This window comes from Microtus ochrogaster, unplaced genomic scaffold, assembly GCF_000317375.1.
Source record: "Microtus ochrogaster isolate Prairie Vole_2 unplaced genomic scaffold, MicOch1.0 UNK48, whole genome shotgun sequence".
Taxonomy (NCBI): Eukaryota; Metazoa; Chordata; class Mammalia; order Rodentia; family Cricetidae; genus Microtus; species Microtus ochrogaster.
The window spans coordinates 280,619-292,622 of NW_004949146.1; the positions used below are offsets into that span (position 1 = coordinate 280,619).

The following is a 12,004-nucleotide window of genomic DNA, read 5'->3' on the forward strand; positions in this document are numbered from 1 at the left end:
TCATGGTGGCTCTTCTCTGGAGCATCTGCCATCAGAGATCTTTCCAGCCTTCTTGTGCTGCCCTGGGCCATGGAAGATAGGGTGGCCCCTTCTGACCCCTAGCGCCTCCTTCCTGGAGCTGGCGTGGGTGATGTTCGCTGAGCACCCACGGATTCTGAAGCTTCCTGTTCCTGTAGAGGGGTAGTAACCCCGACAGAGTTCAGGGCGGAAGGAAACTCACAGGAGGGTACAGGGCAGCAGGCCAAGTGGTCAAAGGCTTTCCAAAGGAGGTCACTTCCTCCTGGTTGGCCTCGGGCCCTGCTCTGGGGAAGCATACAGCCTCCAGCAGTGACCCCAGTTAGGCCCTTGTCCTGGGATGGAGAGATACGCAATGCTCCATGAGAAACCTGTCCCTGGCCAGGCTATGTGTGGGCATCTGTGTGGGCCTGTACCTGGGCACTGCTTTCTCTCCTTTCACAGAGGACCTTGGCAAGGGACATTAAAAATGCCTACTTGATCCGTCATCAGTCATTCTGCTGCTCTGATAGGAGCCCAAGTGAAGGAACCATTAGTAAAGGAATGGGACCGCCGAAGAGGAGGCTTAGCAAAGACTTAGCCAGGGCTAAAGCCTGAACAAGCAGCGTGAGAGCAGGAAAGTAAGCAGACATGTGGCTTAGGGGCCAATCATTCTTCTGTTACTAGTATGGGGGCCTCGCAGCTCAGGGAGACCCCGGTCACAGGGAATTGGTAGAACACTCTCCAGGGTGGTGTTTCGATACAGAGCCTGCCATATCTCATCCAGCCATCAGGACTCAGCTCTTTTCCTCTGGGCTGTGATTAAAGGTTCCTTTGGCCACCAAGGAAAAGAGAAAGGGTCACTGTCTCCCAGACTTAACCCTGGTTGCATTATCTGAGTCCCACTGTGGAGACTGGCTCCGGCACTGCCCTTCTTGTGATCATTTGGGGTCTCATTGAGCAGAGCTGAATGGCTGTGGGGGACTCGGCTTTCAAGACAAGGACACAAAGAGGCAGCCCTGAGGGCCAGGACATAAGACTTCAGGGTACACAGGCTCTGTGACCTGAGCCACCCAAGCCTAAAAAGCTTTCCTTGCTCCCAATAAACATCCTGAACAGTCTTCAGTGCGCAAAGTATCCCCCCACCTCCCCACCAAGGCAGGCATGTGACACCCAGAGCTCTCTGCCATCAGAGTGGGGTCACAACAGATTGGCTACGCTCAGCTGAATGCTCCTCGCTCCAGCTGGCTCTGCCTTCCTCTTCCATATCCTCCCAATTTTTATTGGCCTTGAGACAGGAAGCTGTTCCTCTCTTCCGGCGTAGCATCACTCATGTCCTACCCTGGTCCTCATAGATTCCCCTCTCTTCTCAGTCTGTTCTGTCCCAAGTCCTCAGCCAGGTTGGCGATCCTGGGACTCAGAGGCAGGGCTTTGTTTCTCTCTCTGAATAGTGAGGAAGGCAGAAGGCAGGCCAGCGATCTGTTGGGGGAGAGGAGGGGCACACTCTGGTGCACAGCCTGTGCGTCGGCAGGTAGGTGCTCGCCGGTGTCCTGTGTGGCGGGAGTCCTGGCAGTAGCACAGTCTCACCTGGTGGAGGCCTAGCGCTTGCAGGTATACACCAGCTCCTGCTGTGCACACTGCTGGCACTCCACATGGCAGCACCACTGCACCTGGCAGTGGCAGGAGAAAGCCACCATGCGGCTCTGGGTGTCGTAGCCTCGCCCACAGCACAGGCTGCTGCAGCTCGTGTCCCGAGAACACACCCGGCCTGCTGTGCCCGGAGAGTACTTGCTAGGCCGGCAGAAACTGGGAGAGTCTTCCATGTAGACCAGGTCCCCGGGGCGAGGTGCCAGGCCCTTGGCAGGCCCACCTGGCTTAGCAGGTGCCCATAGCTCCAGACGGCCCAAAGCCTCGTTGGTGGCACTGGATACCTTGACAGCCGTGTCATAGCGTAGCTTCAGCACCGCGCCAGTCTCGCGAAACGGGGAAAGCTGCTTCCAGCAGGTGCGCACGGCACAGGAGCCCGACACACCGTGGCACTTACAGGTGGTTCTCAGGCCACTCTTCACAGCCTGCAGAGAAAGGCAGAATGGAGGCTTGTCAGTGCTCTCAGCCTGTCCCGCCATGCCAGTTCCGACAAAGAGTGGCAGCGGAGTGAAAGAGGCAAGGCTCACGAGAAGGCCACAGATGGGACCAGTCACTGTGACCTGAGACCTTGGAAAAGGTCTCCCTTCCCCTAGGCAGTGCACTCCTGGGCAAAGGCAGTACAGGCCAGATCTCGGCTAACAGCGTCTCCACTGGCCCAGAGTTCTTGTGTGGTGTACAGCCGGCACAACTGAACGCGCCAGGCCAGTGTTCTAATAGAACTGAAACTCTGGTCCCTTCCTGCCTTCTCACTCCCGTAGACCTAGAGAATCATCGCTCTCAGTTCTCTCGTGGGCTGTGTGACCTCAGCTAAGTCCCTCCCCCTCTGGGCCTCCTCTCTCCTCTACAAAGTGGAGGAGGCCTGGTGGTTGTTTGTTGTTGCACTGGGGATTCCTTTCCTGTTTTATCAAGGTGTGATGCCACGAAGCCTGGATCCACTATGATGCTGTCTAGGGGTTTGTGCCCTTGGTGCCCAGCAATGTTCAGAGGAGGTTCACTAACAGGGGTCTGAAGTTCATCCTGGGACATATGTATGCTGGGGGTAGGGTGCTGGCCTCCCGTGGATCTTGCTCCCTGCTTCTGCACCCTGCCTGCCATGGCACTCACCTTGATGCCCACATGGGTGTTGTGGGCATCGGCTCGGGCCCGGAGGTCCTTGCTTCCTCTCTTGGGGCCCAGGAAGTTGCTTAGGAACTTGGTGCTATACTTCAGGTTGTCACCACACACACCCCACTGCCAGGCCTGCCTGCTTTCCAGGCCCGGGGAGTCATCACAGGTGCAACGCTCCATGCGCCCAGCACTGCAGGCCCGGGCCAGCGCATGCGTGAGGGCAGCTGCAGACATTGCGTACAGGAAGGCTGTTTCCTTGAAGCCTGTGGAGGAGGAGAGGAAGCTCAGAAGCCGTCTGCAGCCCTTTGAAGGTAGGAGTGGGGTGGGGTGGATGGTGAGTAGGGTGAGGGAGTGGGAACCTAAGGACACAGCAGTGTGAGGTCTTCCTGTTACCTGCCTTTCAGACTCAGGCCGAAAGCTGCCCCTTAAACAGCCTCCAGACTTACTCTGGAGTGTGTGCCCGGCTCTCAGAGGGCAGCAGGGCCGGGCTGCTAATCTCAGTAACTTATGCAAAAAGTGATGTGGGCACCTGGGCAGGACCAAGCTAAACAGTCATCCTGACATCAAGTGCTTATATGACAAGCTGGACAGCCTGTTTCACTGGGTTTCTGAGCTGTCTAATGTCTCCCCCCAAGGACAGAACAACTGTGCTCACACAGCTTGGAAGGGGCTCCAAGCGTGCCTCCCCCAGTCCTCTGCTCTCAGTGTATCTGGGACACTGGTGAGAGTTGAAAAGAAAGGGAAGCAGGCCGCTAGCTGCATCTCAGACCCTCCCTGCCATAGAGAGCCGAGCCGCTGGCCTGGGGCAAGGGGCGGGGCTGTCCGCAGGCATGAACATCACTGCATTTTTCTAGAACCTCCCCCACTGTGGATCCAAGCGAGGTGAGTGGCTCACACCTACAGTTCCAGCACTTGGGAGATTGAGACAGGACGATTGCTGAGCGTTTGGAACAAGTCACAAAGTGAGTTCCAGGCCAGCCTGGGCTACAGAGCCCTAGTCTCCCAAAATGAATAACAACAACAAAAAGCATCTGTGTCCCTTCCACATGGCAATGGAGACATACTGTGACCCATTTTCTCTTTCTAGAAGGTGCACTTTCCAAGGGCAACTGGGTCACATTCAGCCTGTGCCTCTGGCCCCTTGCATGGTACCTGGCTCACTGCACACTTCTGCAGATGCTCAGCAGATGGGTGATGGGGCGGGAGGAGGATTAGGAGGAAGGGGGAATCAGGTGGGAAGGGGAGGGGAAATGACGCATCGACAGCTGTGCTGAAGGGCGACAGATGAGCGTGTGGACAAAGGAATCCGCCTGACTAGCACATTTGGATCACTTATTAGGTGGCTGGGACCACCCACCTCCTCTGTCGCCTCTTCCAGGAATGTTGTGTCCTTTCCTCTCTTGTGTTATCTTTGTTCCTCTGTCCCCCAAACCACTGACCTTCAGCAGACCTTACCAACTCCCCCAGGTCTCTTCTCACTTGGGACTGTGCCCAGGTAGTCATCACAGTAAGGCCTGGGCCTAACCGGCTCACCGCCCATAACCTCCTGCCAGCCCTCTTTCTCCCTCCATTTGCATTGGCTTTCCCTGTCCTCCTCCTCCTCCCTCCAAGTTCTCCCTGCCGTCCTCCCCACCTCTCTGGAGCAGGCCAGTCCTCCCCTCCAGGCTGCAGTTCCAACGCTCCTGCCTGAACTGGAACTGACATTCCAGCAGCCCCAGATGTGCCGCATCCCTCAGGGTCTCAGCCAGGCCAGGCTCCCTCCTGCAGAGCTGCTTCTGCCGCCGGGACAGCTTCAGCAGGTCACACTGCTTCAGGTGGGCACCAGCCTGTGCCGGGGCTGCTGCTGTGCCCAGGCCTGGGAAGGGCGTCAGGACATCACGTCCTGTCAGACTGGAGAGGGTGAAAAGGGAGATGGTAAGCTTGGGGTTCCTGCCTGTGGAGGGCAAAAGTTCACCCCACAGGGATGGAAAGAGGCTGTCGTCATTTGTTACCCCCTGGGATGGCATGCTGGTCCCCTAGGGGTGATGCCCCCATCTTATGGAGTAGAAGACCAAGGTAGCAAGGACTGGTGTAGAACCGCAAACCCAAGTTCTCTGGAATCTAGTCTGTTCTCGTCTCTCCTCGTTCAACTTGCCCGATTGGGAAAGTCATCCCGAGTGCCTGGACACACAGAGCCAGACTGAGTGTGGTGGTGCATGCCTGCAATCCCTGCACTTGGGGATCTAAGACAAGAGGATGCTGTGTGTGCAGGGCCAGCCTGGACTACACAGCAAGATCTGTTCCAGACAAACACAGATTTCCAAGTCCTGCACTTGAGTGTTCTGTTTCTTCAGCTTTGGAGCAGGGCCTGGAAAGCTGTACTTTCGCCACATCCCCTGGGTGGCTGCTGTGCTCAGGCAAGTATGGGAGATGTGATGTGTGGCATTACTCACTTCCTGGAGGGGAATGCCACCTTGCTACCAGGGTTAAGTACAGGGAGTGCAGGCTGAACACCAGCCAAGGCCCCTGTGTCCCTCTGTCCCTTGGTTATATTGCTGCCCAAGGAAGCCCATGATAGTCTAGCTTGTTTCCCGGATCCCAGGTAGATCATCAACCATCTGGCCATTTGGTGCCTGGTATAAACAGAAGCTTGGGAAAAGGAAAAGGGAGTTGGAGGGAGGAAGGAAGAGAGGGAGGGAAAGAGGGAGAGAGGGAAGGATGGAGGGAGGAAGGGAGGGATGGAGAGAAGAGAGGGAGGGAGAAATGTCAGGAAGGAGGGCAGTAGGGAGGGAAGGAGAAAGGAAGGAAGGGAGGAAGGGAGAGAGGGAGGGAGGGAGTCTCAAATCCCAGACTTCATGATCTATGTCCAAAGTCATGGATCCTAGAGTCAAGCTGCCAGATTCTAAGCCTAACCCTGCCATGTCCTAGCTGTAACCTTGAAGCCTTGGCTCCCTCCTTGGCATACATAAACACTAACACCCTCGCCTCTCGGGGCTGCTGTGGGATGGCATAGAAAGCACAGGCTAGCCAGACAGGCTTGCTTTCCTGCTGCTGGCACTTCCTTCTCTCCTCTTGCAAGGTGCCTTGTGTTCGAAGTAGGCAGTGTCTCTCTCTGCCCTGATGTGAAGGTGACATGTGGCTTAGATGGTAGGCATGACCAGTTGGTGGCAAGTCGTGATCCAGAATTAGGACTGTTCCATCTCCCTGAACCTCTCTCCCTATGACAGGGATAGATGTTCATTGTCCCCACCCTGGTGCATACCATGTGGGTGGAACACACACCATTTTCAGTCCTAAGCTAGAGAGAGCAGCTCCCTTCTTCAAATGGTAGCCTCTCAGCCAGGGTAAAAAAAGCACAGGTGGGACCAGATGGGGGCTATCAACTTTTCCACTGGATGTGGCACCTGTCACCTTTGTTCATGTGCCACTAACTAAGGTTAAGTCCTGTGGCCAAGCCCTGAGGAGTCAGAGAGGCCCTTATCCCACAGAGTCCAGGGCATTGGCTCTACTGCTGGAGTCGCCTGCCTCAGCCAGGCCATTTGGCCAGATGCCACAGCCTCTCTGTCTGCTTGAGAAATAGGGAGTCTCACTGGAAGGTGGGGGTCCTGGCGAGGTCCCAGGTGCCCCTGTAGTTTCCAAGTCTATCAGGTGCGCCCAACCCGGTGTGGAGCATATCTCCGAAACACTGAGCACAGACAGATGCTATCGGCTCCCCCAAGCCCAGCCTGTACCCGGCTCCCCTCCCAGACACGGTGAGGGCAGGGGCCCGTTAAACATTAATCAGGCAGGGGGCAAATGGGTAAGTTTCCAGTCCACCAGGCCTATACCCAGACCCCTCCCTGCAGCCTGGCAGGAAACCCTCAGAGCTTGACCCTGGGCAGGCAAGAAGCAGAGCCTGAGGTCAGGTCCTGCTGGAGAGGCCCCACCTAGAATGGTTTCCAGTGTGGACGGCAGCTCCAGGGCTACAGGGAACACAGGTCATGTAGCCTTCAAAAGTTTCTCTTCTCCACACCAGGGCCTGGGTGAGGGATAGCTGGCTCACACAATTCGTGTTTCAGAAATTGGGACTTTGCTTGAAGAAGCAGATACCAAAGAAGAAAATGGTAATGATGGACATTTTGGCCAATGGGGCTACACATCCTTTAAAGCCTGTTTCATATTCATTAAAAAAAATAATAATAGAGGCTGGGAAGTGACTCAGTGAGTAACAGTGTTTGCCTTGGAAGCATGAGGGCCTGAGTTCAAATCTCCTGAACCCATGTAAAGCCAGACGCAGTAGCAAGTGTCTGTAATCCCAGTGTTCCTTACGGTGAAATGGGAAGTGAAGGCAGATGGTACAGCCAGTTAGCATGGCACATACAGCAGCAAATAACATAGAGACGCTGTCTCAAACATGGTGGAAGGCAAACCACGGTCCAAGGTTGTCTTCCAACCTCCATGCTGTAGTGCACATTTGCCCACTCCCCCCAACCCCCCACACCCCTCCTCCACACACACTCACACACACACACACCACAGAGTTAGGTCTAGGAATGCAGCCCAGTTGATAGGGTGTTTGTCTACATTTAGTCCAGGGTCCTTTTTTTTGTTTGTTTGTTCCAAGATAGATTTTTCTGTGTAGTTCTGGTTGTCCTAGAACTCACTGTCACTCAGAAAACTAGGCTGGCCTTGAATTCAGAGATCTGCCTGCCTCTGCCTCCCGATTGCTGGGATCAAAGGTCATGGTCCATAGGCATCCTAAACCACAGAACAAGTTGTAAGACCGGCATATAGTTCAGCTCTATGGTAAAGTGCTTACCTAGGATGAGCTAGGTTTGATTATCAATATTTGAAAAATTAATTAAAAGAATAGATATTATTTTACCATTATGATACTATTATATTCTATAGTATATAATACATTAAAATATTGCATTCATTATATTATTGTGGTATATATATATACATATACATACACACATGCCACTTTTTGAGTACCTAGTACTGAGGACTTCAAAATATTATGGACACATGATTGGGTTTTCTGCCACTCATTCCTTCTGTCTATCATGGCTGGCCTATGGTCCCTGACCATAAATGGGTTTCACATAACCAGGCTGGCCTCAAACTCAGTTGCTCTGGTCTACTGGTTGGATCAAGGATGAACTGATGACCCTGACTGAACTAATCAGCCTTTTCTCTGGGGATTTAGAATTTGGATAACACTCTTGCTTTCTCTTCCTTTCTCTCCTTGCATTGCTGGGTCTGAGACCCAGAAAAGAAGCAGAGGAAGCTGAGCCGAGGAGAAGGAAGAAACCCAGTGCTCTGAGTGTGGCAGAGGAGAGAGTACAAGGGAGGATGCAGGAAATACCTCTGGCTTGGGCCCCAGAGCCTTCCCGAGGATCGCCTGCTCTTGCCTGACACGCTCACACTGGAGAGTCATGGCTGGGGGTTGCTTGTTCTCCTAAGGTCATTGTCCTTTGTTATCACATATTGTGCCTGGCTGTAGAATCAGAATTCTCCAGCTGCATTTGTGGCCCTGAAAACACTCTCCTACTCAGCAACAGGCTCCTGCCCTTTTAATTTCACGTAATAGGTCCCGAGATTGATGGCTCCAGAAGCCCAGTATAAAGTCCGTTAACTTTATTAGCGGTAATGACACTTAGTAGCGATTAATGGTCAGGAAAGGCAGCCAAGCACACAGAGGCCTCAGGCCCCACTGGGTCCCAGTCTAACCAGAGCCGCTCTCAGAAAGGGTTCCCCAGAATTTTCATGGAGTTCCCATAGGGCCTAGGAGGGCTCCTAGGGCTCAGTGTTGTTTTTATATGCCTTCTTTGTTGCAGTTTGGAAAATAGTCCCTTTGAAGAAACAGCACCACCACAGCAAGTGGAGAATTTGGCTATTTCCTTATCAGACCTTAGTAAGGTCCCCTCTGCTCACTTGTCCCATGGCACCTGATGTGTGCTGTGTGATATTTTGATTGCATTCTGACAATCAAATTTGCTTTGAGTCAGAGGGCAGAGCTAGTCACTAGCTGACCAAAATTAACCATAGAGGTTTTGGAGGACTGAGGACAGATAGGAGACAGGATCTCAGCCTTTTGGATGGAGGAACGGAAGAAATAGGAGGTCACTGAGGTCTTCTCCGCTGCTTCTCTAATCATTCAGGTTCTTACCCTGATATCGGACTCTCAGTTTTTTATTGATAAAGAATAATTAGATAAACACATCAGACGTGGAAGGTTCATCCAACCCACAAGAATTCTGAACCCTCCAGATGATAGCCTTTTTAGTGGCCAGCTGGTATGATATCTGGCACCCCAAGTTCAAGGAGCCCACCTTCCAATCAGCCACATGTTAGCTGAGACACTCGGGAGCGAAACGGACAGCCAAAGAAAGGAAGACTAACGGGGTCTGCTCTGTGCCAATCAGAAACTCACACATAGGTCACCATGTCACCTGTGACCAGGATCAAGATGACAGAGGAGGCGGAGCTTATGGGCTTGCTAAGTAGCCTTTAGTGCAGTGGGGACAGCAGTTCCTTAGGACTTCTGCCTGACTCCATGTCCTTGAGTCATTGGGACCACAACCTGTGCTCTGGCCCAACGAGGCTCCCACTCCTGTCTCCTAACGCCACCCTGACTCCTGACCTCTCTTTTTCCTTACAAAACAACAGCCTATGTGACCAGCCTTCTTCTCTTCATTGCCAATGTGCTGTGTCCCTTGGGTCCCAGCCTGGGTCCATGGTCCCCGGTACTCATGCTGGTAATAGATAAGGAGCCCAGAGGATGAGACAGCCTCTGGCTTTGATTCTTAGGCGAGACCAACTGTTTCTGTCCCCAAATCTCTGTCCACTGTTGGTTCTTCCTTTCCCAACCACAGATCTGGTTAAAGCTGCCTTGTCATGATGTCCCTTCAGGAAGCAACGGAAAGCTACTCATGAACCCCAGAGGCCACTCAACAGCACCCAAAAGAAGCAGAACACTAGCCAATACTTCAGTGTGGAGAACCCCAGGACCTCGTGTCCCCCAAACCATTCTGCCCTGAGTAGTCTGGTCCCAGACTTTCCTCTCATTCGAAGGTGACCTCAGGGATGTCACCCCTGGGCTTATTCCATTTCATAAGCAAGAACACACACTGGCAAGGCCCTGTGCCTCTGGGTACCTGGTCTATGAGATGAAGACAACTGCAGTCTCTGCTTCTCAGGATTGCTGAGGAGATCATGCTAGCTAATGTCTGGGGAGTTCCTAGAACGGTCCCCGGCACACAGTCAGCTCCAGGTAAGTATTCCGTTATTAAACACCAACTGTGTACATGGTGCTGAATATAAGGACACGGCTCTGCCTTCCAGAGGCCCACAACCTAGAGGGAATTTGGTTGGACTAAAGAGTCATCTAGACTTTCAACAGTCCAAGGACCCAGATAAAGAAGAAAGCTTTGGATCAGCCTGAGGAAGAAAAGGTAGTCTAGGTGACAGCCCGACCTTGGCCCTGTTCATCTTGCCAGCTGCAGTGGGAGGCAGAAACATTCCAGGCCAGGGAAGACAGCTGTTCTTCCAGCTGTTTCTGCTCCAGATGATCTGTAGGTTCCAGTAGAGGTGGTCCCAGCATGTGGGTGGCGAGGTGGGATGGGGAGAGGCAGGTGATATCCATGGGATTAGATCAATGCTGGGGTATCTGGACTCCTGGCTGGAGGGACAAGGGGCTGAGCCTGGTACCAGGGCCTGTGCCAAGTGCAGGCTGCTGCTAAGAAGCAGGAGAGCCTGAACTGCCTGGGGCCTTGGCCACAGCCCTGCAGAGCCCCACTAGATGCTCCTGATAACGACTTCCGCTGCAGGGCCGTTTGCATGGTCAGTGCTCCCTTTGTGCTTTCATCGTGAGCATCTTGGGGCCCCATCCTGGCTCTGTCTGAGCCTCGTACACTCCCACACCCATGTCTAAACTCCCACACCTGTGCACACACTATCCCTCCTTCTCTCTCCTCTCCCCAGCAGGGGGCAGCTCCATGGGGCAGTACCTGCCTGGACACTGGCCAGTCCTTCTTAAAAGAGAGTGTGTCCAACAGCCACCTCGGGCTTCTCACCCCAACTTTGCCACGCTCTCCCGGGTATCTTCATCTTTGGATCCCTTTTTCTGAGGCTCCTGGGGCAGCTACCCTCATGAAGAAATCTGTACTTCAAAGTCTGATTTGGTTGGTGGCTACTCTTCCCACCTAGGCTACGGCTTTTCTGGTCTTTCCTGCCATGACATCTTATTCCTTCATTCGCCAAGCATCCTTCACAGAAGGCCCACCCACAGGCATGGGACCCCTTTCTACATCTCTCCCTGGCTCCACGCCCTGCTCCCTCCATAACTTTAACCTCATAGCCCAGAAGCATAGCCCTAGTGGATGGAGCTGGCCACAGCCTCCTTCCTGGAACTCATGCGGATGCTGGTTCCCCACTCTGGTCCCTCCTCAGAGAGAATAGAGCCTGGCCCAGCTGTGGGCTTTGTCTCCACATTTCCTGTCTCCCAGGCTGTGGGCTGAGTACGGCATTAGGGAGCTGCTGGAGGAGCTGAGTGGGCAGTGGCAGCCAGCCATACAGATAGCATTTTATATCCCTATAGTCTCCTGATTTAAAGCCGCGGGTTCAACATCTGCAGAGGAAACACCCCCACACCCTGCCCCTCCCTCTGCACAGGCGGAAGCTGAGACGGGAGGTCTTTGTTCCTGGCGGGCATCATTCAGGTGGCAAAGTGGCCATAGAGGGTCCCCAAAGCCAGTCCTGTGCAGAGGGAGTCTTGGCCTCTGAACATCTGGAATTACAAGAATCTACCAGGGCATGGGCTGGATACAGATGACATCCCTGGGACATGACATGTCAGAAGACATCTTCTCATCTGGACCAAAGGTTTTGCCCAGGTGACTCCTGGGAATTTTACAGAAGCTGATGGAAAAGGAAAGTCTGATGCCCATGGAATTCACATAAGATTTATCTTCCAGGGTGGCCATGGCAGGGGTGGGCTGTGGTCCACGTGTCCTGGAAGTTTCTGCCTAGGCATAAGAGGGTTTCTAGGAAGCAAAACCAGCCGGCCAGTGCCTGAGGTGCTGGATGTTTGGGAAGGGGCCTCTCAGTACTTTCCCCCAAGCCTTCTGGATAGCTAAGAAGACTGGGAAATGGGACCTTGATTAGGGAGAGGAAGACTGTCCCTTTAAAAGGCATTTTCCTGGTCTGAAATTCAGTCGAAGGGGCCTGTCTCTTCAGATTAAAGTAGGAGAACGCAGCACCAGAGCTTCAGAACTAAGCTTTTGGGGGGGGG

General features: G+C 53.5%; 1 protein-coding gene across 1 annotated transcript in view; it reads right to left on the reverse strand.

The window, feature by feature from the left end:
- Positions 1-1,592: 1,592 nt before the first annotated feature.
- The window catches only part of Wnt9b (Wnt family member 9B), a 19,923-nt gene continuing 9,511 nt past the window's right edge, over positions 1,593-12,004 (reverse strand). Inside the window, exons 3-5 of the mRNA XM_026777176.1 lie at positions 4,382-4,681; positions 2,746-3,011; positions 1,593-2,066 (exon numbers count right to left, since the gene is read on the reverse strand). Coding sequence (XP_026632977.1) covers positions 1,593-2,066; positions 2,746-3,011; positions 4,382-4,681 — 1,040 coding nt within the window. The remainder of the gene's footprint in view (positions 2,067-2,745; positions 3,012-4,381; positions 4,682-12,004) is intronic.